The sequence below is a fragment of the Spermophilus citellus genome (genome assembly GCF_964194105.1).
Source record: "Spermophilus citellus genome assembly, chromosome: 2".
Lineage (NCBI taxonomy): Eukaryota > Metazoa > Chordata > Mammalia > Rodentia > Sciuridae > Spermophilus > Spermophilus citellus.
The window spans coordinates 199991872-200019218 of NC_138183.1; the positions used below are offsets into that span (position 1 = coordinate 199991872).

General features: G+C 37.4%; 1 protein-coding gene across 1 annotated transcript in view; it reads right to left on the bottom strand.

Moving 5' to 3' along the window:
• Nucleotides 1-6810: 6810 nt before the first annotated feature.
• Nucleotides 6811-27347, bottom strand: part of LOC308640976 (interferon-induced very large GTPase 1-like) — a gene marked incomplete at its 3' end in the record, with an annotated part of 38596 nt that continues 18059 nt past the window's right edge. The window contains exon 2 of the mRNA XM_081279034.1: nucleotides 6811-14060. Coding sequence (XP_081135160.1) covers nucleotides 6811-14060 — 7250 coding nt within the window. The remainder of the gene's footprint in view (nucleotides 14061-27347) is intronic.

Below are 27347 nucleotides of genomic sequence, written 5' to 3' on the forward strand. Positions count from 1 at the left end.
TAAAAAAATTATTTAGGGGCTCATTGCATAGTGGATCTCTTTTGGAGCATTGTAAAGATTTCAGATACAGGGGCTGGGGATGTGGCTCAAGCGGTGGCGCGCTCGCCTGGCATGCGTGCGGCCCGGGTTCGATCCTCAGCACCACATACCAACAAAGATGTTGTGTCCGCCGAGAACTGAAAAATAAATATTAAAAATTCTCTCTCTCTCTCTCCCCTCTCACTCTCTCTTTAAAAAAAAAAGATTTCAGATACATTTGGCAATGTTTAGAAACATTTTTTGGTGGCCTTTCTGCTGAGAGAGGTAAAGGCATCCAGTGGTGAATCATAGAGTTGCAGCTAAGCATACTGTAAGACACTGCACATTCCCTCTCAACAAAGAGTTTTCTGACTCTAAATGTTAATATTGCTTAGTTGAGATATCTTGGGAGTCTTTAACCTCATTAGGCACATTATCACCACTTGATGGTGGTGAAGTGCCTTCACATTTCATGTATCTTCAACCACAAGTCAGATGATTGAAATAAGTATCAAGGCAGGAATGTATTGGGGTAAACTTTGTAGATTTAACTTGGTGGATAGAAGGGAAGAATCTGTACTTGCACCCATGGTTGTCTCTCAATTCCATAGGATGATGAAACTTTAAATTTTCCAGGAAGAATTACAACCTGGAACACAAAGGACCATGGTATCTTCCTTCTTTTGGTTCAGTATGTTTTCTCTATTTCACTCCAAGGAATGAATTTGCAAGACCTAGGGTTCTTTCCTTGACCCCTACTGTAAGGAAAATTAAAAGAGACACAGAGACAAGATGCAGAGGCAGGAAAGATGGCAGAATGGCAAGATGGCCGAGATACCAGCTTTATTTATATTAATATGTCACATTATGTCACTGGTATCACTAGTACATTTTTCTTCATTGTGTCATTAGGCAGGTTACAGAGTTAGCAACATTATGCAGCTTATTCCTCAGTTACATAATATAGTTGCAATGTGCATTGTGAGGAGCTTTGTGTAGCTCTCAAGAAAATCCATTGTTTAAAGTTAACTGTTATGTGGGCAGGTTCAGGCTCAGCAGAGCTTGGTGAAACAGGAGCTGTGTGCCTGAAATCAAGTTTGAGGCTGATAAGACTCTAACACAGAGCCTCCTCATGCAGGGTATTGCTACAGCAGGTAGGCATTCTGTGTTTTTGCACAGAGGTTTTCCTAGCAGCCACACATTCTGTGTTTTTGCACAGATCCTTCCTAGTCACTAAGCATGCCATAGTCATGAACCATCAGAGACCTCAATCCCAAACACAGAACCCTTACACTCCCCTCCAACTACCAATTCGAAGGCCAAATGGAAAAAAAATATCTATTCTTCTTCTCCTCATTAGTTTTCCTCTTTTTTTAAAAAAAAATTTATCAGTTTTCTATTTACTAATTATTACTGACTAATGAGTGGCTCATCTAGCAACTGTCTCATGCTTCTCTCTTCTCTTTGCTTTCCTGTCTGCTAGTCTATTCTGAAAGGCCTTCATCCTCTCTGCTGCTCTCTTCATACTGGTTTTGGGAAGAGAATATTATGTAGCACTTATTTTCTTTTTTTCAGTTTCTTTCTTATTCACAAACCCATTGTTCAAATCCATCTGCACTCAGCAATTTGTACCAAGGCCTTGAATGATGCCACAGTTTTGTTTTTCCAGAAGCAGATGTTGAAACAGCGTGAAAGATATTTCTTAGTGGTAAACACTTACGAAAGAATGGGGAGTAATAGGACTTGGTAGTGGGAGAAATTGAACTGTGGTGCAGGCCTCAGGATACTTCCAGGACAAGGCAGAAACTTTGGAGTGAGTGGAGCCCATCAGAGTATCCTGAGTCAGGCCAACATGGCAGGGCCTCTGTGTCTCACTCAATCATAGATGCAAGTTGCTCAGGAGAGCCTGACCCCAGGGAAAAGACTCTTTTCAATTGAGGCAGATGTGACAACTGATGAGTGGCTGCTTCCTTTACTCCCCTCATGTGGGCAGCAAACCCTTCCTTGAAGAAGGATCTGAATGGTACACTTATGTTCCCCCACAGTGGAGATAATGGGAATTACAGGGTAAAGTAACAGATATACCTGGTACTTTTCTTTATTCAAAGGAGAAGAACCAAAGATATTTAACAATTAGGGCTGTTGTTTCTAGGAGAACATGATCAGGTTCACATTTTTTCCAATTTATGTAAATCCCTTGCATTGCCTTAAAAATAATTACATTGGAGGTGATTGGCTATTGTCAAAAGAACCTTATAATGCTCTTACTTAGCCTTTCTTCCTTCTTTTCCTCATACATTTTTTCTTTATGGTTTTTATTATATTTTTTAATATTCTATTTAGATAAAATATAGAGAAAACAGTCAGACAAACATATTTATAAACCTTACTTGGCTCAAAATATGAAAGTTGGATCTGCATCTTCAGGAAGTTGCAACTGAGCCTTGAGTGGAGACCTCACTGCACTTCATTGCAGTAATGATAATGGCACAATGACTTCTATTAACATGATGTTGTTACCTGGTACTACAACCAGCTAACACGGGAACATATACCAAGAGCCAGGCATACATATTATTTCCAAGTCATCTTCACACCTTTATGAGATAGCAGAATTTTATAGAAGAAGCACATGAAGCAGACACATGCTGACTTATCCCAGGTCAGATAGCTAGCAAAGTGATGGGGTCTTTATTTACATACACATCTAAGCAGTCTTGATGCTAAGTTCCTGCTCTTAACTACAGTAGCAAACTAGCATTCCCTAATAGTCAACACTTGACTTAAATCCACTAATTCCCTTCTTCATCTTGAATCCCACCTCTTCTTGTTTCTTCTCTCCGTTATTCATTTTTTTTACAGGATAACTTCTAAAACAAATTGTGTGCATGCAAATATATTTCTCATGCATGAGAAACCTAAGATCTATCTAAGGCATGGGGAACCTGAGATCTATTTCACACTGACAAAAAACATTACAAAATTGACTTGGTTGCCTTTGGTTAATTTGTGTTTGAAATACGTATAGCTATTAATAAAGTACTGAAGAACTTTAATATTCTGAAGTGCATTTTGAGGTATTAAGTATTAATTAGACATTTTAAAGACTATGTTATCAAGTGTGAGTTCCCAAAGAGGCCATGTTGAATACTATTGTCAATGAACTTTCAGTGATACTACTTCATCTATTGGTGTGCTTCTAGTAATATTTATTCAAATGCAAAGGAAAAGGAGCCTGGGAGAGACAGCATGACATAACAACTGACACTTACAGTGTACTTACTCCATGTGTAGCATTGTCCTCCATGCCTTGTAAGTAGCCATTCATTTATTAATGAGAATCCTATCATTGCAGTGTTAGGATGCCTGAAGACACAGGGGCTAAATTACAAGTCCAAGTTCACCCATACCAATACTACAATGATAGCACTATTGGTTTTCATCACAAACATATGATATAGTATAATACAAAACAATATAATGTAATGTAATACTCTTTATTGCCCTCTAAACTCATATACAACAATAACAAAGGTTTGAATAGCTTGTTTAGAATTTACTGAAAGTTGGAATTGAGAGAATAACCATTCTCTCAATGGAAGAATAAAGGTAAGAATAAAATGACAATTATGCATTTCACAAGTCTATCTTCAGTGTTCCAATGAAAGCACCCCCAAATTTAAAGGGGTCAATTTTTAGACATACCACATTCTGTAGATGTTATTGGGTTCATATTATCTGTCTCTAAGAAAAAGAGATCTCCTGAAAAAATCTTGAAGCAGTTTTCCATTGTATTTTATGTAAATCATTTTTATTCAGTTTATTTTTAATTTTTATTGACAGATAATAAATGTACATAATATGGGGTACAATTTGATTCTTTTATACATGCATAGATTGAGGAATAAGCAAATTAGGCAAATTAACATATCCATAACTTTATGCACTTATCTACTTTTTGGGGGGGGTTATGACACTTAAAATTCATTGTTTGCAATTTTGTATTGCATAATTCATTAAGCATGATTATTTTAATTCTACTTTATTTTAAGATTACATTTAGAGAAAATAAAACACAGACTGAGAAAAGAGCACTACAAACACTTATGCAACTCATACTTGGATTAAAATTGAAAGCTTGGACTTGCTTCTTATAAGTGAGCAGACAATAAACACAATCACATTTCAGTAAGATAGCAATAATAATAATGATGATAATTGGCATAGTTACTAGTCACCTGGTTTTATAGATCACCAGAATTTTTCCTCTTCTTTAACTGAAACTTTCCCTTTTGACCAAACTTTCCCCTTATCCCCCACCCTGTCCTCAGTCTCTGGTAACCTGCATTCTACTCTCTATTTATATGAGTTCTCATTTTTGGAGTCCACATATAAGTGAATAACTTACATCCTGTCATGAATTTCCATACTCTCCTAGGTCTATTACCATCCTTTGTCCATCTCTATTGGCCTTGTGATTCCTTTACCACACTACTTGGCACCTTTGCCTTAATGACTGGAACATCTGAAATCTGCTCATGTAGTGACCCCCAATTCCTTTTTCTCTGCTCCTCACCTCAGTGACTGAGGCTCATTCTGCTACCCATGAGAACCCTACCCCTACTAACCTTGCACCTATTTTCAACTCTAATTTTGTGACCTTCAATCAGACTCAGTGCTCTACATCTTGATGTTTTCATCCCCACTGACTCCTCTCCCCTGCTCCACTGTTCCTGAGGTCTCTTCCTTAATGAGACCCAAAATACTAACACTATTATCTCTCCCATGTCTGACACCAACTTGATTATTTTCCCTAATTGTATCACAGAAAACACCATCTCTGCATAGTCATCTTCTTTTATTCTAATTTACCTCTTCCCAATATTTTTGTCATCTCTCTAGTTTGGCCTTGGGATCTCATGTAAGAATCACACTGTTAACATACCCGAGGAATTTATTAGAGGCCTTTTTACTTTTGCAAAATATTGTTGGCTTTAAAATCAAAAGTAATCTATGAGACTTATTAGTTGAAGACTATATTGATTCATTCAATATAAAAAGCATTCAGCTATTGTCAATTGAACATCAAGCCTTTTCAAAGCTTGCAGTGATGAGTGTGACAGGCACCATGCTGTGCAGAGCTTCTGTTCTCAACACTATATCAGGTTGATCTCATTAAGAGATCTTCTCAACTGCTACCAAGACTATTTTTCAGGAAAAAATCATTCTGTTCAAGAACACCTATATCCTTCACAATTTTTTTTCAAGACTTCTGATACCTTTAATCCCAGCAACCTGAGAGCCTGAGGCAGGAGGCTCACAGGTTGCATCTTAATGAAACTGCATCTCCGAAATTTAAAAAAAAAATGCTGTAGTTGAGTAATAATGTGCTTCCTGACATGTGCAATGCCAGGGTTTAATCCACAGTACTACAGCAAAAACAAACAGAAAACTTATGGAGATTCTAGTTAGTAGATCTGAAACTGATAATATATTTGTAGTCCTGTGGTGGACAAAGGTGATGGAGTCAGCATTCCTATCTCCCATTTCTGAAGATCTATGTTGTTTAACTTCCATGGCTTTGGTCGTGTCTTTTCACTGTCCATAGATAGGTAGAGCCTGCAGCAGTAAATGGAAACCAAAGGGTATCTAAAATGAGGACATTTTCTTCTTGCATCAGCATTCTTTTAAATCATCAGCTTTGAGAACTGAGCATAAGGTATAGGTTTGTAGAAGGGTGATTCCCCTAGCACCCAAAAAGTATAAGGAAGCAAAAATATGTCTCATTGTAGATAAGCACTCCTCTGCATTTTATACATGAAGTATATATTTATACATGAAATATAAATTTGTATTAAAATGTGCAAACCCAATTAAGATTAATTAATAATTATGAAATTTTTATAAAAAGTAGATATTTTTTCATTTTTTTCTTTAGGGGATGTATTTATAATCATTAATGGCTTTATCTAATTTGACCTTGTCCACAGACTTGATGGATAGGATCCTATTTACATGGTTATCATTACACTTGTTTCAGGAGGTAATCTCAGGCAGATAACACCAGCTTTGAAGATATAAACTTTGTGAATAACTCAACTTTTTGTAGCATGACAAAGAAGTTCCAAGAAACCAGAAAGAAGAGAATGTTATTTAACTTCTATTTCCTATGTTTGCCTGATAATGTTTCCTGACCTGATGAAGACTTTATCTTTGTCAAGTCTCTGGTTTGTTCTCTGCTAGAATAAAATATCCCTATAAAATACTATACATGGGAATCATGAAATTTCCATGAATGCTTTTGTGTTTAAGGGTGAGTAAATTTTCTTCATGGATTGAATGAGTGAAAAAATTCAGTGAAATAGAGAAAGTTTATTTGTAGTTGCTTGCCAAGACATGTATATTAGTTCAACAGCCATGCAGTTACTGTAGAGAAATTTGTAGTATCATGAAATGACTTAAAATTTTCCGTGTGAAGATGATTTTTTTCTGAGGTATTACATATTTTAAAATATGTAGAGCAATATTTCAAAGTAGGAACTAGATATTTGGATTTTGTCATATGCTCCTATTTTAGTAATTTCTTTCTAATCCAAATGGAATTGAGGCAGAGAGATATCAAGTATTTTTCCAGGAACTCTTAAATTCTTGAATTGATATTTAATCACTTTTTAAGCATTTCCTTTTCAAAGTCGAATATGTAAAGCTCTAGTTGTAAGGAGGATATGTTTTGAGGGTGCTTGGTACTGTGACTTTGTACAGATGCTAAGGTATTTATGTGGTCATTGAAGATTATTTTTTCAAGTCATTAAGCACTTCCTGCTTAGTGATTTTGCCCCATTCATAGGGGATTTGACCATTATTTATAAATTTTAGCTGATATTTTTCTTCCAATTTTGTTCTGAAATGACAGACAAACCATTTCCAGTATGGCTGGGTGGATGAATCTGGGGTGATGCTCCATGTGGCATAATCCCCTCCTGCCTGCCGATAGTTCTTATATGGGATTTTCGAATCATCTCTCAAAACAAGCAAACAATCACTTGCTACTAAACTAGTACAACAATCAATGACAAACTGGTCTGTTCTATACCAGTTTTTTCCACCGACAGCCTGAGGACGATGAAATGGAACACTGTGGTCTCCATCATGTTCAGGAATTGTGTTTGTACAAATTGCATTACATAAGGGACACTGTTTCCAACATCCACAGAGATGTTCAGAGAGGATTTTCTCAATTTCAGGAACCATTTCTTCTATAGGCATACTTGACAAGTTCTGTTCCACTTTCTTCATTGCAGGATCCAAACCTGCACTCATGGCTTCTTTGAGAAAATCCATATCTTTTATCTCTTGGTGCTCAATGTTTATCAAATCTTTTCGTGGGAAAATCAAGTTGTTCCCCAGGTGATCACAGAACAAATCCAGCCACCCAGATGCAGTGCTGCTTCTGTCTTTAGCTACTGCTGTGGATTCATGAATGGCAGAGAGGATGGTATACTTGATATCATCAAGACTTGTTTTGAATAAAGTCTTTATTTTTTTATCTCTGTTGTCTGAACAGTACTTTTTGGTATAGTTCTCAATGTAACTCCTACAAAATGATTTTGGATTGTAAATGTATTGCCAATAATTTTCAAAATTTTCTTCTTCTGCTAGAGAGATGAGAATGTGTTTCTCCAGGTTAGACCTGTTTCCATTGAATGCAGGGTAGGAGGCTCTTATCTCCCCAGCTATTCTAGGGACCATTTTCCCCTGGATGGTAGCAGAGACAGCAGGAGTGAGCTTTTGCCACAGAAAATCAACAAAACATGTGATGGAGGTTGCACCTTGGCAGGAAATCTTGAAACTCATGAAAAAATCATCTTTCTTTTGTTCTAGATATTTTACAGGATCATTTGCTCTTCTAAATGCCCAATGCCTTTCCATAAAATCCTGTGTTGCTTTTTGAAATAAATATGAAGATAATTCAATCTTGTATTCGCTTGTAAATATATATCTATTCTTGGTGTGTTCAGATTTCCCTTCCTCTTCTATTATTCTCAGGATTTGATGGAAGTCACTTTGATCATAATCACGTTGTTGATTCCTAATACTTTCAATATATTCATTAAATCTTGAAAAAATACGATCAGTAGTCATATCAATGGACACTTTATCACAGTCCTCTAAACTCTTTGTGAGAAAGAAATATTCCTTACACATCTTGACATGTTTTCCAAAATCTAGCTGAAAATTCTTTCCAATATTTCTCTTTAGTTTTTCTACTATGTTTTTCTCTTTTCTGAAATGTTCCAAAAGGATGTGTTCAGCATCCACATCAATTTTAGGCTCTGTGGCTTGAGGGAGATTTGAGGACACTTCACAAACCCATTTTCCCCAAAGTTGACTGAATTTCTCATATAATTCTTCATCACTCAAAATTTTACCTTTTACACTTAAAGCCAAGTTTTGGCTCTTCTTCAATAATTCATTTTCATATACAGTCTTCTTCTGTTCTAGTTGTTCTTGATTTTTTTTGAGACTAATAAGTTCATGGGCTTTTCTCTTGGTGTCTGAAATAAGTGAATCTTTAAGAATTAGTAGCTTATTTTCAAAATAGGCTTTCCATTGGACAAGTATCTCTCTCTCTGGGTCTTCAGTAAAATATTTTTCAAGTACTTGCTTGATGGTTTCATATTTCTCTGTAACTGGACACTCAATCATGCTTGTTGTAAGTGTCAGAATTTTTCTATTCTGAATCTGATTGTGAAGCTGGTTCTGCAAGTCCAATATGTGACTCCTGAGCTCCCAGGTCCAGTGGTTATACATGGTTTCCAGTTTGCTCATGGCCATGACCTCTCGTGTGTTCCTGAAACTGAAAATGAAGTTCTCACTTACCAGGGCTCTCCACAAATCTTGAACTCTGAAGTTTACATCTGATATCTTCATGATGCTTCCCCTGGATTCCTGCTTGGCAGTTAAAAGAATTGCACTTTTCAGTTCCTGGACATTGTGGCTATACCGAGGATTGGGAGGGGCCATGGGGGGATTGCCATCCCAGAGGTGAGCAAAGTAGTACACGTGAGTATTGACATCAAAATTGATGACGTCACTGAAGTGAGTGACATCTGAGCATTCTTCTTGTTTAGCAGCCAGTGCTGTCATTTCATCTAGCCTCTGCTCTAACCGCCTTCGTCCTTCTGTAGTTTGGTCTTTAGCTGTAACTTCTCCTACATTCTGATGTATGAATATGCACCTGGGGGAAATTTTCACTTGTTTCATCCTCAGAAAGGCTTGGACTACTATCTGTAGGATGTCTTGCATTTCTGATGGATTCTCCCCAAATATATTGATCAGAGTCAAGTTTGCAAGCCCAGTGACAAAGGTGGCTAATTCGTTGTCCCAGTTCTGGGATTTGTTGCTGAGTTCTGGGGCCCGAAGTCCTTCTGTGTCTACAACCAGCACAAAGTCAAAGCCAAGTTCCTCTGTGGATGTCTCATCTACCTTTAGAAGCTGCATGTAGGCCCCCTTGGTACACCTGCCTGCACTTACACTGAACTGCAGCCCAAAAAGAGCATTCAGTAGGGTGGACTTCCCAGAGCTCTGCAGGCCAAGGACAGAGAGGACAAAGAGCCGTTTGTCTCCAAGTTTCTCAGAGAGCTTGTCAAAGACAGCTGCCACCCACTTTAGGGGCACATAGGAAGCATCTCCATCCATCAGCTCTATGGGGACACCAGCTATCATCAGGTCTGCAGCAATTTGGGGAAGGAAGAGAAAAACTATATCATTTGTGGAGGAAGTTTCTTCCAGAGCTTCATAGATCTGGCCAACCTCTCTGAGAAATTGCTCAATTCCTAAGGAATAGTCACTAATCTTCTTTTGGCAGAGTTCCAAAGAGTTCATGCTTTGGGAGCTTTGCTTTTCTGTTTTCACAATTGACCACAAATGAATTAGTTTTTCATGTAGGTTCTCCAAATGCTCTGCAGTCAACCTATCTAAAAACACACTCATCCATTGCAAGAAGTAGAGTGTGGTGTGAGTTTCTGAATAGCGGTAGAGAATTTGCAGCACAGAGAACATTACATCATTGAGAGGAAAAGCTCTTTGCACCTGTTGTTGCCGAATTATTTGTTTTTCTGACTCAAGCTCACTCTTGTGTTGTTCAATGCTTCGGTTTCCCTTCTCTCTCAGATGATAAAGTTCTTTGTCCTTCCTACACCAAAGTTGCCACAGTTGTCCCTGAAGGGGTAGGAAGGTTTCCTTCACCTCAGCCAACTCTGTTCCTCCTAAAAGAGCCATTATAATCTGTGCCTTTTCTTTGCCCTCCTTACAATCTCTCTGGTCTTCATCAATAAGAAATCCTTGCTGGCGAGCAATTTGAGAACAGTCCTCTAGGCTGAGAGCTGTGTCAGAGAGCTCTAGCAAACGTCTGATGGTAGTTGTGAGCTCCTCTGTCAATTCTGCCTCATTTCTATTCCTCAGGCCAATTTTCACTCTTGTACCAGAACTACTGGGTTTGGATTTTTCTTTGTCATCTAGCAAGCAGATCAATGATCTTGATGACTGACATAGGTCACGGACAATTTTTTGGTTTTGTTTGTTGTCATCAGAAGCTGACATGAGGACCACAATGAGAGAAGAGACCTCCTGCAGGAAGGTGAGCTGCCTTTTATGTTCCCTTGCATCTCCATGAAGATTCATGAAGGTCACACAGTTGTCAAACCTGTCCTCCACTTCCCCTCCAGGCCAAAACCAGCAGATTTCTACCACGCCTCCCATCAAGAGGCAGTCCTTGCTGCTTTCTCTGCAGTGTCGGTGGAAAAAGACATTATGTTTACGTTCACTGAGAAGACAGTTCATGATCTGAGATTTGGAAGCAGACAGGCCATTGCCCACCCTAATGAAGGACACAATGGGGGTGGAGACACAACACATCTGCTGACACTTATGACTGTTCTTCCCATGTGGTGATTTCTTTTCTTGCTGCCAACTTCTCCTAACTTTTCTGAGAGACCAGAGAGAGAATTCGATTTGAGAAGTGCAAGGATTTGGCACCAGGAGAGGCAGGGCAAATTGACAAGTAGAAAGTTTGGTCAAAATATATTGTCTGGCAAAATCATCTGCACAGTGAAAAATGGTCATCTGGATATCCATGGGGTGAATGTGGGGCCTGGACTCAGTAGTCAAAGGATCAGTGAGAGTATCACTATCTTCAACAAAGTCTTCATATGGATCAAAACCCTCATATTCCTGATTGCAGGCACTTGGAGAAACCTTAGATTCTATATTTCCATAGTCTTTAAAGACAAGGTATCTCAGTCCATAATCCAGCAACATTAGCTTCTGAAGGAAATAAAAGGGAAGTTCCTTTTCAGAATTGGGCTGGGTGTTGTAAAGAGAAGTCTTGTAGATCAGATGAAATTTAGCTTTACTCATTTTTTTAGGGTAGTAATGTTGTAGGCCTAGACGCTGGAGTAAGTCTAGGAAGGCTTCATTTTCTATTACTTCATTTGTGTTATTTTCATTAATATCTGGTTCACAGGGCCATTTCTTTTCATGGAAAAGGCTTAGTAGCTCTCTTTCAACGTCATCCCTTTTCAAAGAAGAGATGGTGGCTTCATAATCTCCATCAATGAGTAATCTCAAGTTTCTTTCTAGGTTTTCCCAATCATGATCTTCCTCAAATCTAGTGAGGACATGTACAACTTCTTTAGAAAATAATTGTCCCATGTGTTTTATTATAAATTCCATGCGTTTTGTCTTCTCTTCTGTAGATAGAGCTCTTAATTCAGCTGTGGCTGTCAGACCTGTGAGCACCAGGAATGCATGGGCCCTATAGCTGGAAACACTTTTGAGCTGCTGGTATTCATTAAAGGCAGTTTGCATTTCATCCAGTAGGAAGTTTAACTCACCAGGCCCCAGGAGAGCCTTAAAAATATTGCTTCCCACCTGATATCCTGCACCAGCTGCAATGGAAAGTAGCAAGAGCTGTGTGTCTGGCTGCTCTGTTGCTTGCAAGTGGCTCAAGAAGCTGTTGAGAGCCAAGCAGACCTCATATGTGGCCTTTCTTTGAGCTTCTTCTACTTCTTCTTGGACTTTCACTTCCAAGAATTCATTGTGTGTTTTTGTTAAGTTTTTAATGAATTCAGAAAAATCGGAGATGTGGACTTGCTCTTGCTCTGAATCTGACTGTTTGATCCAGTGCATAATGGAGTGAGTCTGAGGAAAATTTTCCACTTTGTAGATGTGAGGATCTAGAAGGCTGCACAACTGAATTTTAATATAATTTGTTTTATAATTGGTAGACATTTTGCAAAAATTGACGGTATTGACTAGAAAAGTCTGCAGATCCTTATCTATGAGGCATAGTTTAATCCAAGTGTCATTTCCTTTTGTTTTTTGACTCAGTGTTTGCTTAAAATTTATCAGCTTTTGAAGCTGTTCTTCAGGATCAGAGACTTCCCAGGACTTCGCAGCATCTAGGAAAACTCTAACCTCTTGCCTAACACTCAGTATCTCTTCTCCCTCTTGGATCTGGGAAGCAAGGCCAGTCAGAGCAGTGTAGTTGTCTTTCAGACACTTAGCTACCTTACATGGATCCTTAAAATCACGTCTGTGGCTGGAGAGAATGATGTCCCAAATAGGCACCAGCTGGAATCCCCGGTCAATGACACACCAGGTTTGATTGCTGGCAACAAGGCCAGCTTTCCATTGAGCAAGGTCATCTGCTTCTGGTGGTCCACCTGTCTTGGATACAGATAATTGGAATTTGGTTTGGAGGTTTTGAAAAGTTTTTTTCTGAATAGCTGCTTTTGAATGTGAGTCTGACACATTCATACCTGCAGCAACATTCATTCCAAAACCATGGTAGCCACCACTTATGTAAAAATCCAGGGCCTCTATTGCCTGCTGCTTTATATCAACTAGGTGATAATTTTGGAACCCCTTTGAGACAGCCTTCCACCAGTAGATTCCTCCCAGGTGCAGAGGGCCTTGGTTAGCATGAGAGCCAAACCTGTGGAAGAATCTTTCACTCCAGTGTTTCAGCACCTGGGATTCCTGAGGGTCTGTAGTCTGATCCAGAAGGTCTTCAAGGCATTTCAATTCCTGAAGAGCAGCATTGGACAACTGGAGCTGATCAATGGGGAAGTGGCAGGATGCCATGGGAGTGTATCTGAACTTGGTTAAGCAGAAATAAGAGCACTCAGAATTTGTTAGGTGGGTTTGCTTGGATTCTGAATGTTTGCTTTTATCTAGTTCAGTTTCTAAACTAAATCCCCAACCTCCACCCTTGGCTGAAGTAGTTAAACTGAAGCCTAAATTCTCCATAGACTGGGTGAACATGACTTCTGCTTGAGAAGATGTAAATTCTTCAGATTTCATCAATGTGCCCTGCTGAGGGCCAAAGAGTGAGAACTCCTTGGGGACACTGAGTAGCTCCTCTCTCCTCTGTATCAGGTCCATGTGGTGGCAGGTTTTGTATATTCCCTGCAGGGCCAGCCCTCCAGATGCCCATCTTACCAGATCTCTATCTGGAAGGTTTGGCCTGTGGGATGGCATCTGCTCCATGGGACTGAGTTCTTTCTTCATGATTTCCATGAGTTCCCTTAGGGGCTTTGGAGGCTTCAGCCTGTTCTCTTCAGGGATCTCCATGGCTTGCCTCAGGTCTGCTTTTTTTCTCTTCACTGCCTCTTCTTGTCTCTGTCTCCCTTCTGACAGCAAGTTCCTCTGCTCTTTCATTGCTTGTTCTGCCTGCTTCTCCTTTTTCCTCTCCACTGGTGACCCCTGTAACTCTGCAAGACTATTTGAGTGGGACAGGTCAAGCAGCTTCTCAAGGGCCCTTTTCTCCCATGGATATTTTACCTCATATTTCAGCTTCTGGAGGTCTTTTTCTTTTAAATAACATAATGACTGGGCACAGGTCACACCCAGGACTTCCTTCAGCTTGATCAACCAGTACTCAACTTCCAGTCCCACTTCTCTGAGCATCTCTGGAAGATCTTGCCTTCTTTTGCTTCTGAGGAGAGGCTCATCAGGGGTCTGCTCGCTTGTGTCCATGGCTATATGAAAAAAAGACATTCAGTTAGTGTTGACTGGGTCCTGAGATTAGGAAGTTTCAGCCACATGATGAAAAGCATGAATGTATGAGTAAAGCTAGTCTCAAAGTTCTTCTCAACTCCTGCTTTACTTATATAAAATACATTTTTTATCAAAACTTTTCTGTGCATATTCTAGACATAATTGAGTGTACTGTCAGGATAGACTTTTTAAAATATATGCTATGGTGAATTGCAAGTTAATAGCTTGCTTTGGGCACTTACTACACAAGCTCAATTGCATGGAAAGTATGAGGCTGAGGCATGGAGTTTGCCAATATCCATGTGTTTCTAAGCTCAATGCTTATTTTTTCAAATAGTGCAATACCACCATTTGGTTATCTTTCTTCTATATTTTTCCTTTGAATTGTTTCATTCCTATCACTGTCAGTTTGTCTTAAGTTATATAATGCTTATTTACTTTCTTGTAGTTTAAAATAAACTTCTAATCTAATTTACACCTCTAACTCCTATATTTCATCTTCACCTAGTAAATATTTCTATTCATTTTATGAATAATTATATAGACGTCATCCAATTCTATGAATATAGCTCATGATGATCTCCTCAACCCAGGATTTTATTAGTGTCTTGCAGCCAATGACACTGCAGTGCATATGCTTAGATGGAAGATGGAAAAAAACAGTCAGAAATCTTTGAAATGAAGGAAACAATAAATCCAATAAAAAACCCAATAGAAAGAAGCACCACCAGACTAGATCACTTGGAAGAAGGAGCATCAGATAATGAAGACAAAATATACAATCTGGAAAATAAAGTGATCACACAGTGAAGATAGTAAGAAACCATGATCAGAACATCCAAGAATTATGGGACAGCATCAAAAGACCAAATCTAAGAGTTATTGGGATAGAGGAAGGCACAGAGTTTCAAACCAAAAAATGCACAATCTCTTTAATGAGATAATATCAGAAAATTTCTCAAGCATGAAGAATGGATTGTAAAACCAAATACAAGAAGCCTACAGGACACCAAATGTACAAAATTACAACAGATATACACCAAAGCACATTATAATGAAAATGCCTAGCATACAGAATAAGGATAGACTCTTAAAAGCCACAGGAGAGAGGAATCAGATCACATATAAGGGGAGACCAATTTGGATCTCAGCAGATTTTTCAACCCAGGCCCTCAAAGCCAGGATATCGTGAAATGACATATACCAATCACTAAAAGAAAATGGATGCCAACCAAGAATCTTATTTCCAGCAAAATTAAGCTTTTGTTTTGTTGATGAAATAAAAACTTTTTATGGTAAACAAAAGTTAAAAGAATTTACAACTAGAAAGCCTACACTACAGAACATTCTCAGCAAAATATTCCACAAAGAGGAAATGGAAAACAATGATAAAAAATCAGCAGAGGGAGGGTTTACACTAAAGAAAAATCTAATCAGAGGAGAAACCAAGTCACATTAAATATCAAAAGTAAACAAAAAATGGCTGGGAATACAAATCATGTCTCAATAATAACCCTGAATGTTAATGGCCTAAACTCACCAATCAAAAGATATAGATTAGCAGATTGGATCAAAACAAAAACCAAAAAAACTAATATGCTGCCTCCAAGAGACTCATAGGACAAGACAACCACAGACTGAAGGTGAAAGGTTGGGAAAAATCATACCACTCACATAAACTGCAGAAACAAGCAGGGGTTTCTATCCTCGTATCAAATCAAGTAGTCTGAAAGCCAATAATAATCAAAAGGGATAAATATGGACATTACATACTGCTCAAGGGAACCATACACCAACAAGACAGAACAATCATAAATATATATGCCCCAAACAATGGTACAGCTATGTTCATCCAACAAATTCTACTCAAGTTCAAGAGTCAAATTGACCACAACACAATAATCTTGGGGAACTTTAACACACCTTTCTCACCACTGGAGATCTTCAAAACAAAAGTTGAATAAGAAACTATAGAACTCAATAATACAATCAATAACTTAGACTTAACTGACATATATAGAATGTTTCGACCTGCATAACTTTCTTCTCAGCAGCACATGGATCCTTCTCTAAAATAGACCATATACTATGCCACAAAGCAACTCTTAGCAAAAACAAAAAGTAGAGATACTACCATGCATTTTTTAGATCATAATAGAATGAAACTGGAAATCAACAACAAAATAAAAAATAAAAATTTCTGCATTACATGGAGACTGAACCATATGCTACTAAATGAACAATGGGTTACAGAAGACATCAAGGAGGAGATTAAAAAATTCTTAGAGGTAAATGAGAACACAGACACAACATATCGAAATCTCTGGGACACTATAAAAGCAGTACTAAGAGGAAGATTCATTGCATGGAGTTCATTCCTTAAAAGAAGAAAAAGTCAACAAATAAATGACCTCACACTACATCTCAAAACCCTAGAAAAAGAAGAACAAATCAGCAGCAAATGCAGTACAAGGCACAAATAATTAAAATTAGAGCTGAAATCAATAAAATCAAAACAAAAAAAAAACAACTGAAAAAATTGACAAAACAAAATGTTAGTTCTTTGAAAAAATAAATAAAATTGACAGATCCTTAGCCACACTAATGAAGAGTAGGGGAGAGAGAACTCAAATTACCAGCATATGTGATAAAAATGGCAATATCATAACAGACACTAGAGAAATACAGAGGAAAATTAGAAATTATTTTAAAACCTTATACTCCAATAAAATAGAAGACATTGAAGGCACCAACAAATTTCTTAAGTAATATGATCTGCCCAGATTGAGTCAGGAAGATATACACAACAGACCAATAACAAGTGAGGAAATAGACAAAGCCATCAAAAGATTAATAACCAAGAAAAACCCAGCAGCAGAAAGATACACAGCTGAGTTCTACAAGATCTTTAAAGAAAAACTAATACTAATAAATAACAATTTATTTCAGGAAATATAAAAAGAGGGAGCACTTCCAAACTCTAAGAGGCCAATATCACCCTGATTCCAAAACCAGACAAAGACACTTCAAAGAAAGAAAACTTCAGACCAATATCTCTAATGAACAAAAATTCTCAGCAAAATTCTGGCAAATAGAATACAAAAATGTATCAAAAAGATTGTGCACCATGATCAAGTGGGATTCATCTCAGGGATGCAAGGTTGGTTCAACATATGGAAATCAATAAATGTAATTCCTCACATCAGTAGACTTAAAGATAAGAATCATATGATCATCTCAATAGATGCAGGAAAAGCATTTGACAAAATACAGTATCCTTTCATGTTCAAAACACTAGAAAAACTAAGGATAACATGAACATATCCCAACATCATAAAGGCTATATCTACTCTAAGCCTCAGACCAACATTATTCTAAATGGAGGAAAATTAAAAGCATTCCCTCTAAAAACTGGTACAAGACAGGGATGCCCTCTTTCACCACTTCTATTCAACATAGTTCTTGAAACACTGGCCAGAGCAGTTAGATAAAAAAAAATTAAAGGGGAATGTATAGGAAAAGAAGAACTTAAATTAGCACTATTTGCTGATGATTTGATTCTATACCTAGAAGACTCAAAAAGCTCCACCAGAAAACTACTAGAACTAGTAAATGAAGTCAGCAAAGTTGCAGGATATAAAATCAACATCCATAAATCAAAGGCATTTCTGTATATCAGTGAAAAATCCTCTGAGAAGGAAATGAGGAAAACTACCCCATTCACAATAACCTCAAAAAAATATATATACTTGGGAATCAACTTAACAAAAGAGGTGAAAGATCTATACAATGAAAACCACAGAATTCTAAAGAAAGAAATCAAAGAAGACCTTAGAAGATGGAAAGATCTAACTTGCTCTTGGATAGGCAGAATTAATGTTATCAAAATGACCTTACTACCAAAAGCACTATACAGATATAGTGCAATTCCTGTCAAAATCCCAATGACATTCCTCATAGAAATAGAAAAATCAATCATGAAATTCATCTGGAAAAAATAAGAGACCCAGAATAACTAAAGCAATCCAGAGCAGGAAGAGTGAAGCATGTGGCATCACATACCAGATCTTAAAGTATACCACAGAGAAATAGTAACAAAAACAGCATGGTTTTAGCACCAAAACAGACTGGTAGATCAATGGTATAGAATAGAGGACACAGACACTAACCACAAAATTACAATTATCTGATATTATACAAAGGTGCCAAAAACATGCACTGGAGAGGTGATAGCACCTTTAACAAATGGTGCTGGGAAAACTGGAATTCCATATGCAACAAAATGAAATTAAACCCCCATCTCTCACCATGCACAATACTTAACTCAGTGGATCAAAGATCTAGGAATTAAACCAGAGACTGCATCTAACAGAAGTAAAAGTAGGCCCTAATCTTCATCATGAGGGATTAGGCCCCAACTTCCTTTTTAAAAATTTTCAACATTGTTTTATTTATTTTATTTTTTTATTATTAGTTGTTCAAAAATTTACAAAGCTCTTGACATATCATATTTCATACATTTGATTCAAGTGGATTATGAACTCCCATTTTTACCCTATATACATATTGCAGATTCACATCGGTTACACATCCACTTTTTTACCTACTGCCATACTAGTGTATGTTGTATTCTGCTGCCTTTCCTATCCTCTACTATCCCTTTTAAGGTCTTTAGGGAATAGTCCAAGAAGGGCAATAGGTGGGTCAAATGGTGGATCCATTCCCAGCTTTCCCAGGAATCTCCATACTGCTTTCCAAATTGGCCGCACCAGTATGCAGCCCCACCAGCAATGAACAAGTGTACCTTTTTCCCCACATCCTCGCCAGCACTTGTTGTTGTTTGACTTCATAATGGCTGCCAATCTTACTGGAGTGAGATGGTATCTTAGGGTGGTTTTGATTTGCATTTCTCTGACTGCTAGAGATGGTGAGCATTTTTTCATGTACTTGTTGATAGATTGTATGTCCTCCTCTGAGAAGTGTCTGTTCAGGTCCTTGGCCCATTTGTTGATTGGGTTATTTGTTATCTTATTGTTTAATTTTTTGAGTTCTTTGTATACTCTGGATATTAGGGCTCTATCTGAAGTGTGAGGAGTAAAAATTTGTTCCCAGGATGTAGGCTCCCTATTTACCTCTCTTATTGTTTCTCTTGCTGAGAAAAAACTTTTTAGTTTAAGTAAGTCCCATTTGTTGATTCTTGTTATTAACTCTTGTGCTATGGGTGTCCTGTTAAGGAATTTGGAGCCCGACACCACAATATGTAGATCAGAGCCAACTTTTTCTTCTATCAGATGCAGAGTCTCTGATTTGATATCAAGCTCCTTGATCCATTTTGAGTTAACTTTTGTGCATGGCGAGCCCAACTTCCTTAATAAGACTCCAATAGCACAAGAATTAAAACCAAGAATCAATAAATGGGATGGAATCAAACTAATTAAAAAGTTTTTTTCTCAGCAAAAGAAACAATCTTTGAGGTGAACAGAGAGCCTATATCCTGGGAGCAAATTTTTACCCCTTACACATCAGATAGAGCACTAGTCTCTAGGGTATATAAAGAACTCAAAAAGCTAAGCACCAAAAAAAAAAAAAACCCCAATCAACAAATGGGCCAAGGACCTGAACAGACACTTCTCAGAAGAGGATATACAATCAATCAAAAAATATATGAAAAAATGTTCATCATGTCTAGTTATTAGAGAAATGCAAACCAAAACTACTCTAAGATAACATCTCACTCCAGTCAGAATGGCAGCTATTATGAAGACAAACAACAATAAGTGTTGGCGAGAATGTGGGGAAAAAGGTACACTCATACATTGTTGGTGGGACTGCAAATTGGTGCAGCCAATATGGAAAGCAGTATGGAGATTCTTTGGAAATCTGGGAAAGGAACCACCATTTGACCCAGCTATCCCTTTCCTCAATCTATACCCAAAAGACTTAAAAACAGCAAACTATAGGGACACACCCACATCAATGTTTATAGCAGCACAATTTACAATAGTTAAACGGTGGAACCAATCTAGATGCCCTTGAGTAGATGGATCAATTAAAAAATGTGGCATATACACACAATGGAATATTACTCAGCAATAAAAGAGAATAAAATCATGGCATTTGCAGGTAAATGGATGGAGTTATAGAAGATAATGCTAGGTGAATTTGCAGGATATAAAATCAACATCCATAAATCAAAGACACTTCTATATATCAGTAAAAAATTAACCAATCCCCCAAAACAAATGGTGAATCTTTTCTCTGATATAAGGAGGCTGATTCATAGTGGGGTAGGGAGAGGGAGCATGGAGGAATAGATGAACTCTAGATAGGGCAGAGGGGTTGGAGGGCAAGGGACAGGGGCAGGGGATTAGCAATGATGATGGAATGTGATGGGCATCATTAACCTAAGTACATGTATGAAGAGACTAATTGGTGTGAATATACTTTGTATACAACCAGGGATAAGAAAAATTGTGTTCTATATGTGTAATGTGAATTGTAATGGATTCCACTGTCATATATAAATAAAAAAATTAATAAAGAATTTTTAAATTATTAAGAGGGGATGAATGTATTTTATATGTGATAGGGGCATGAGTTTGAGAGGCTGAGTGTAGAATGCTATCGTTTGAATATTTGTCTCCTCCAGAACCCATGTTGGAATTCAGATTTTTGTAATGGTATTGTGAGGTGGAACCTTTGGGAAATTTAAGGTCAAAAGGGTGGTGCCCTCGCAGGTGTCATTAATGACATTATAAACAGTGAATAAGTCCCTGTTTACTTCTTTTTCTTCTGCTTTCAGCTGTGTGATTACCCAGCAAGAAATTGCTTCTCAGAAGCTGGAAACTTGATCTTGAAATTTCCTGCCTCCAAAACTCTGAGCTAATAAGTTTCCATTCCTCATAAATTATCCCATCCCAGATATTCTGTTACCACGATGCAAAGTGGACTAACAGAATATCATACTCATTTCATCTTGTGCTTCCTATATTCTACAACATCATTAAAATTTCCAATAAATAAAAATTTAAGCCCAAATCTTTAGACCATCAAAAAGCTTATTCAGTAGTGGAGAGTATCTATCTGAAAAAGGAGGTAAATAATTTGAATAAATAATGAATGAGCTTGTGGGTTTGTGGCTCAGTGGTAGAGCACTTGCCTAGCATGTGTGAGTCACTGGGTTTGATTCTCAGCACCATGTATAAATAAATAAAATAAAGATCCATCAACAACTAAGAGGTATTTTAAAAAATGAATGAAATTTCCCATTACATGTTAAAGAAAAAATTTAAGACCTTTACAAATGCAAGAAACATAAAAGGAATTTATTTTCAGAATTATTAGAAACTTCAAAAATGACATAAAATAATAAATAAGATGACAAAAAGATAGAAATAATGAGTTGTTCAAAAACCTGGTAAAGAGAGCTGACTTCTGTGCAGCTCTAGTGGAAGCCAAAAGAAGAGAATGGAGTCTTTAATGCTCTGAAAGAAAATAACAGACAATTTCTATACAAAATAATATAATCTTGAAGAATTATGGTACAAAGTGAACACTGAAAACAAAAAATAAGAGGATTCACCACTAGACAATGCACAGTAAAAGATATAAAATATTGCATTCTTCAGTGCAAGCACAAAATGACTGAAACAGTTACAGACCTCATGAATTCAGGAAAACCTTTATACAGCAGTGCAGACAGGAATCTGAGCTTCTGGGCACACTTCCTGGATGGAAAATGGCACCGATTATGGGAGGTGTATGGGTTTACATAGACTACATTTAGTCTGTGAAAACTTTATCTGGCCAGGGATAGGTTGTGAACATCTGGTACTTGTTTTTTTTTTTTTTAATTGATTATTTAAAACATTACGTAGCTCATGATATATCATCTTTCATACATTTGACTCAAATTGGGTTTTGAACTCCCATTTTCACCCCAAATACAGATTGCAGAATCACATCTGTTACATATTCACATTTTTACATAATGCCATATTAGTGACTGTTGTATTCTGCTACCTTTCCTATCCCCTACTATCCCCCCTCCCCTCCCCTCCCCTCCCCTCCCATCTTCCCTCTCTACCTCCTCTGCTGTTGTTCAATTCTCTCCCTTTTTTCCCTCCCCCTTGCCCCTCATAACCTCTTATAATTTTATGTATCATTGAAGGTCTCCTACCATTTCCATATGCTTTCCCTTCTCTCTCCCTTTCTCTCCCCCCTTTCATCTTTGTTTACTGTAGTCTTTTCCTCATGCTCTTCCTTCCTGTTCTGTTCTTAGTTGCTCTCTTTATATCAAAGCAGACATTTGGCATTTGTTTTTTAGGGCTTGGCTAGCTTCGCTTAGCATAATCTGCTCTAATGCCATCCATTTCCCTGCAAATTCTATGATTTTGTCATTTCTTAGTGCTGCATAATACTCCATTGTGTATAGATGCCACATTTTTTAATCCATTCATCTACTGAGGGGCATCTAGGTTGGTTCCACAGTCCAGCTATTGTGAATTGTGCCGCTATAATCATTGATGCAGCCATATCCCTATAGTGCGCTCTTTTAAGGTCCTCAGGGAATAGTCCGAGAAGTGCGATAGCTGGGTCAAATGGTGGATGCATTCCCAGCTTTCCCAGGAATCTCCATACTGCTTTCCAAATTGGCCGCACCAGTATGCAGCCCCACCAGCAGTGTACAAGTGTACCCTTTTCCCCACATCCCCACCAACACTTATTGTTGTTTGACTTCATAATGGCTGCCAATCTTACTGGAGTGAGATGGTATCTTAGGGTGGTTTTGATTTGCATTTCTCTGACTGCTAGAGATGGTGAGCATTTTTTCATGTACTTGTTGATAGATTGTATGTCCTCCTCTGAGAAGTGTCTGTTCAGGTCCTTGGCCCATTTGTTGATTGGGTTATTTGTTATCTTATTGTTTAATTTTTTGAGTTCTTTGTACATTCTGGATATTAGGGCTCTATCTGAGGTGTGGGGGGTAAAAATTTGTTCCCAGGATGTAGGCTCCCTATTTACCTCTCTTATTGTTTCTCTTGCTGAGAAAAAACTTTTTAGTTTAAGTAAGTCCCATTTGTTGATTCTTGTTATTAACTCTTGTGCTATGGGTGTCCTATTAAGGAATTTGGAGCCCGACCCCACAATATGTAGATTGTAGCCAACTTTTTCTTCTATCAGACGCAGTGTCTCTGATTTGATATCTAGATCCCTGATCCATTTTGAGTTAATTTTTGTGGATGGCGAGAGAAAGGGATTCAATTTCATTTTGTTGCATATGGATTTCCAATTTTCCCAGCACCATTTGTTGAAGATGCTATCCTTCCTCCATTGCATGCTTTTAGCCACTTTATCAAATATAAGATAGTTGTAACTTTGTGGATTAGTCTCTGTGTCTTATATTCTGTACCATTGGTCCACCTGCCTGTTTTGGTACCAGTACCATGCTGTTTTTGTTACTATTGCTTTGTAGTACAGTTTGACCTCTGGTATCGCTATACCTCCAGATTCACACTTCCTGCTTAGAATTGCTTTTGCTATTCTGGGTCTTTTGTTTTTCCATATGAATTTCATGATTGCTTTGTCTATTTCTACAAGAAATGCCGTTGGGATTTTGATTGGCATCGCATTAAACCTGTAGTGAACTTTGGGTAATATCGCCATTTTGATGATGTTAGTTCTGCCTATCCATGAATAGGGTACATTTTTCCATCTTCTGAGATCTTCTTCTATCTCTCTCTTTAGGTTCTGTAGTTTTCATTGTATAGATCTTTCACCTCTTTTGTTAGGTTGATTCCCAAGTATCTTATTTTCTTTGAGGATATTGTGAATGGAGTGGTTTTCCTTATTTCCATTTCAGAGGTTTTGTTGCTGATATACAGGAATGCCTTTGATTTATGCATGTTGATTTTATAACCTGCCACTTTGCTGAATTCATTTATTAACTCTAGCAGCTTCTTTGTAGACCCTTTTGGGTCTGTTAAGTATATTATCATGTCATCCACAAATAGCGATAATTTAATTTCTTCTTTTCCTATTTTTATGCCTTTAATTTCTTTTGTCTGTCTATTGCTCTGGCTAGTACTTCGAGAACTAAATTGAATAGAAGTGGTGATAGAGGGCATCCCTGTCTTGTTCCAGATTTTAGAGGGAATGCCTTCAGTTTTTCTCCATTTAGGATGATGCTAGCCTGAGGTTTAGCATATATAGCTTTTACAATGTTGAGGTAAGTTCCTGTTATCCCTAGTTTTTCTAGTGTTTTGAACATAAAGGGATGCTGTACTTTGTCAAATGCTTTTTCTGCATCCATCGAGATGATCATATGGTTCTTGTCTTTAAGTCTATTGATGTGGTGAATAGCATTTATTGATTTCCGTATATTGAACCAGCCTTGCATCCCAGGAATGAATCCTACTTGATCATGGTGCACAAGTTTTCTGATATGTATTTGTATTCGATTCGCCAGAATTTTATTGAGAATTTTTGCATCCAAGTTCATTAGAGATATTGGTCTGTAGTTTTCTTTCTTTGAAGTATCTTTGTCTGGTTTTGGGATCAAAGTGATGTTGGCCTCATAGAATGAATTTAGAAAAGCTCCTTCTTTTTCTATTTCTTGAAATAGCTTGAAAAGTATTGGTATTAATTCTTCTTTGAAGGTTTTGTAGAACTCCGCTGTATACCCATCCGGTCCAGGGCTTTTCTTGGTTGGTAGTCTTTTGATGGCTTCTTCTATTTCTTCCTTTGTTATTGGTCTGTTTAAATTGTGTGTGTCTTCCTGTCTCAAACTGGGCAAATTATATGCCTTAAGAAATTTATCGATATCTTCACTATCTTCTATTTTATTGGAATATAGGGTTTCAAAATACTTTCTAATTATCTTCTGTATTTCTGTAGTGTCTGTTGTGATATTGCCTTTTTCATCCCGTATGTTAGTAATTTGAGTTCTCTCTCTTCTTCTTTTCGTTAGCATGGCTAAGGGCTTGTCTATCTTATTTATTTTTTCAAAGAACCAACTTTTAGTTTTATCAATTTTTTCAATGGTTTCTTTTGTTTCAATTTCATTGATTTCTGCTCTAATTTTAATTATTTCTTGTCTTCTACTACATTTGCTATTGTTTTGCTCTTCCTTTTCTAGGTTTTTGAGGTGTTGTGTGAGTTCATTTATTTGTTGGTTTTTTCTTTTTTTGAGGTAAGAACTCCAAGAAATGAATTTCCCTCTTAAAACTGCTTTCATTGTGTCCCATAGATTCAAGTATGTTGTGTCTGTATTATCATTTGACTCTAAGAATTTTTTTCATCTCCTCCTTTATGTCTTCTATAACCCATTGATCATTCAATAACATATTGTTCATTTTCCATGTGATGTAGGATTTTTCCTTCCTTCTTTTATCATTGATTTCCAATTTCATTCCATTATGATCAGATATGGTGCATGGTATTATCTCCACGCCTTTATATTTACTAAGAGTTGCCTTATGGCATAATATATGGTCTATCTTTGAGTAGGATCCATGTGCTGCTGAGGAGAACGTGTATCCAATTGATGATGGTTGATATATTCTATATATGTTGGTTAAGTCTAGGTTATTGATTGTGCTGTTGAGTTCTATAGTTTCTTTATTCAGTTTTTGTCTAGAGGATGTGTCTAATGGCGAGAGCGGTGTGTTGAAGTCACCCATAATTATTGTGTTGTGGTCTATTTGACTCTTGAACTTGAGGAGAGTTTGTTTTATGAGCGTTGCAGCTCCATTGTTTGGTGCATACAAATTGATGATTTTTATGTCTTGTTGGTGGATGGTTCCTTTTAACTGTATATAGTGTCCTTCTTTATCCTTCTTGATTAACTTAGGTTTGAAGTTGATTTTATTCGATATGAGTATGGCCACTCCTGCTTGCTTCCGAGGGCCATGTGAGTGGTATGATTTTTCCCAACCTTTTACCTTCAGCCTGTGTATGCCTTTTCCTATCATATGAGTCTCCTGAAGGCAGCATATTGTTGGATTTGTTTTTTTGATCCAGGTTATTAGCCTATGTCTCTTGATTGGTGAGTTTAGGCCATTAACATTTAAGGTTACAATTTAGATATGATTTGTACTTCCAGTCATGCTTCTTTCTTTCTTTATTTTAGTTTGGCTAGTTTTACTTTTTGGTTATTCCCCCCCCCCTTACTGAGATACCTCCTGCTGTTAGTTTTGGGCACTATTTTTCAATTCCTCTTCTTGTAGTGTTTTGCTCAAAATGCTTTGCAGAGCTGGTTTTCTTGCTGCGAATTCTTTTAGCTTTTTGGTACTTGTTTTTACTGGTCATAGTTTCTGTTAGGCAGTGTTTTTACAGGGCAGGCATGGAGGTTAGAGGTCAGGGTCCAGTGCTTGCCTTACCTTCCCCAGGGTCATGGTATTGTCATGGGGGCAAGATTGATATTCTCAGGTTAATGGCTATCTGCTTTCCAGGGTCTGTCTTGCTGTAGGGAAATGACTGATGGGAAGGATTAATTTTTTTTTGGTTTTTTTTCTTTTCTCTTCTTTAATCCAGACCACATACTGTCTTAGGTGTCATTTTCCCCACATCCTTCTCTCAGAGGAAGGAAAATGTCACCCACAGATTTTTAAACATCCAGGAAGGACTAATGGGCCATCAAAAGAAAAATATGTAGAGCTCAGCATTAAAAATCCGTGATATTCATACAGAGGAGTTGAAACCATGTCCATAAAAAAACCTGTACACAGATGTTTGTGGAAGATTTATTCACAATTGCAAAAACTTAAAGATAACAAAAGATTTTATTCAGTAGTTAGATGGGTAAATACATTGTGGCATATGTAGATGATGGGATGTAATTCAGCACTAATATAAAATCTATTATGAAAAAAATGAAAAGATGTATAGGACCCTTACATGTGTAGTACTCAGTGAAGAAAGTCAACTGGAAAAGACTATTTACTACATGGTTCTAATACCACAATTTTCTGGGACAAGTCAAAGTATGAAAATAGTAAAAGTATACTTTCAGAGTTTAATTGGGATGGAAGGATGAACTGGTGAAGTACAGAGAATTTTTTGGGTAGGAAAAGCATTCTGTATGATTATATAAGTATGGATGCATATCATTAAACATGTGTCAAAACTCAAAAGAATGTACAACACCAAAAGTGAACAATAATGTAAACTATGGATTTGAGGTGATAGTGATGTATCAGTGTAGATTCATCAGTGTTTAAAAAAGTACCATTCTGGTGGCAGATGTTGGTAACATGGCTAGACAGTAG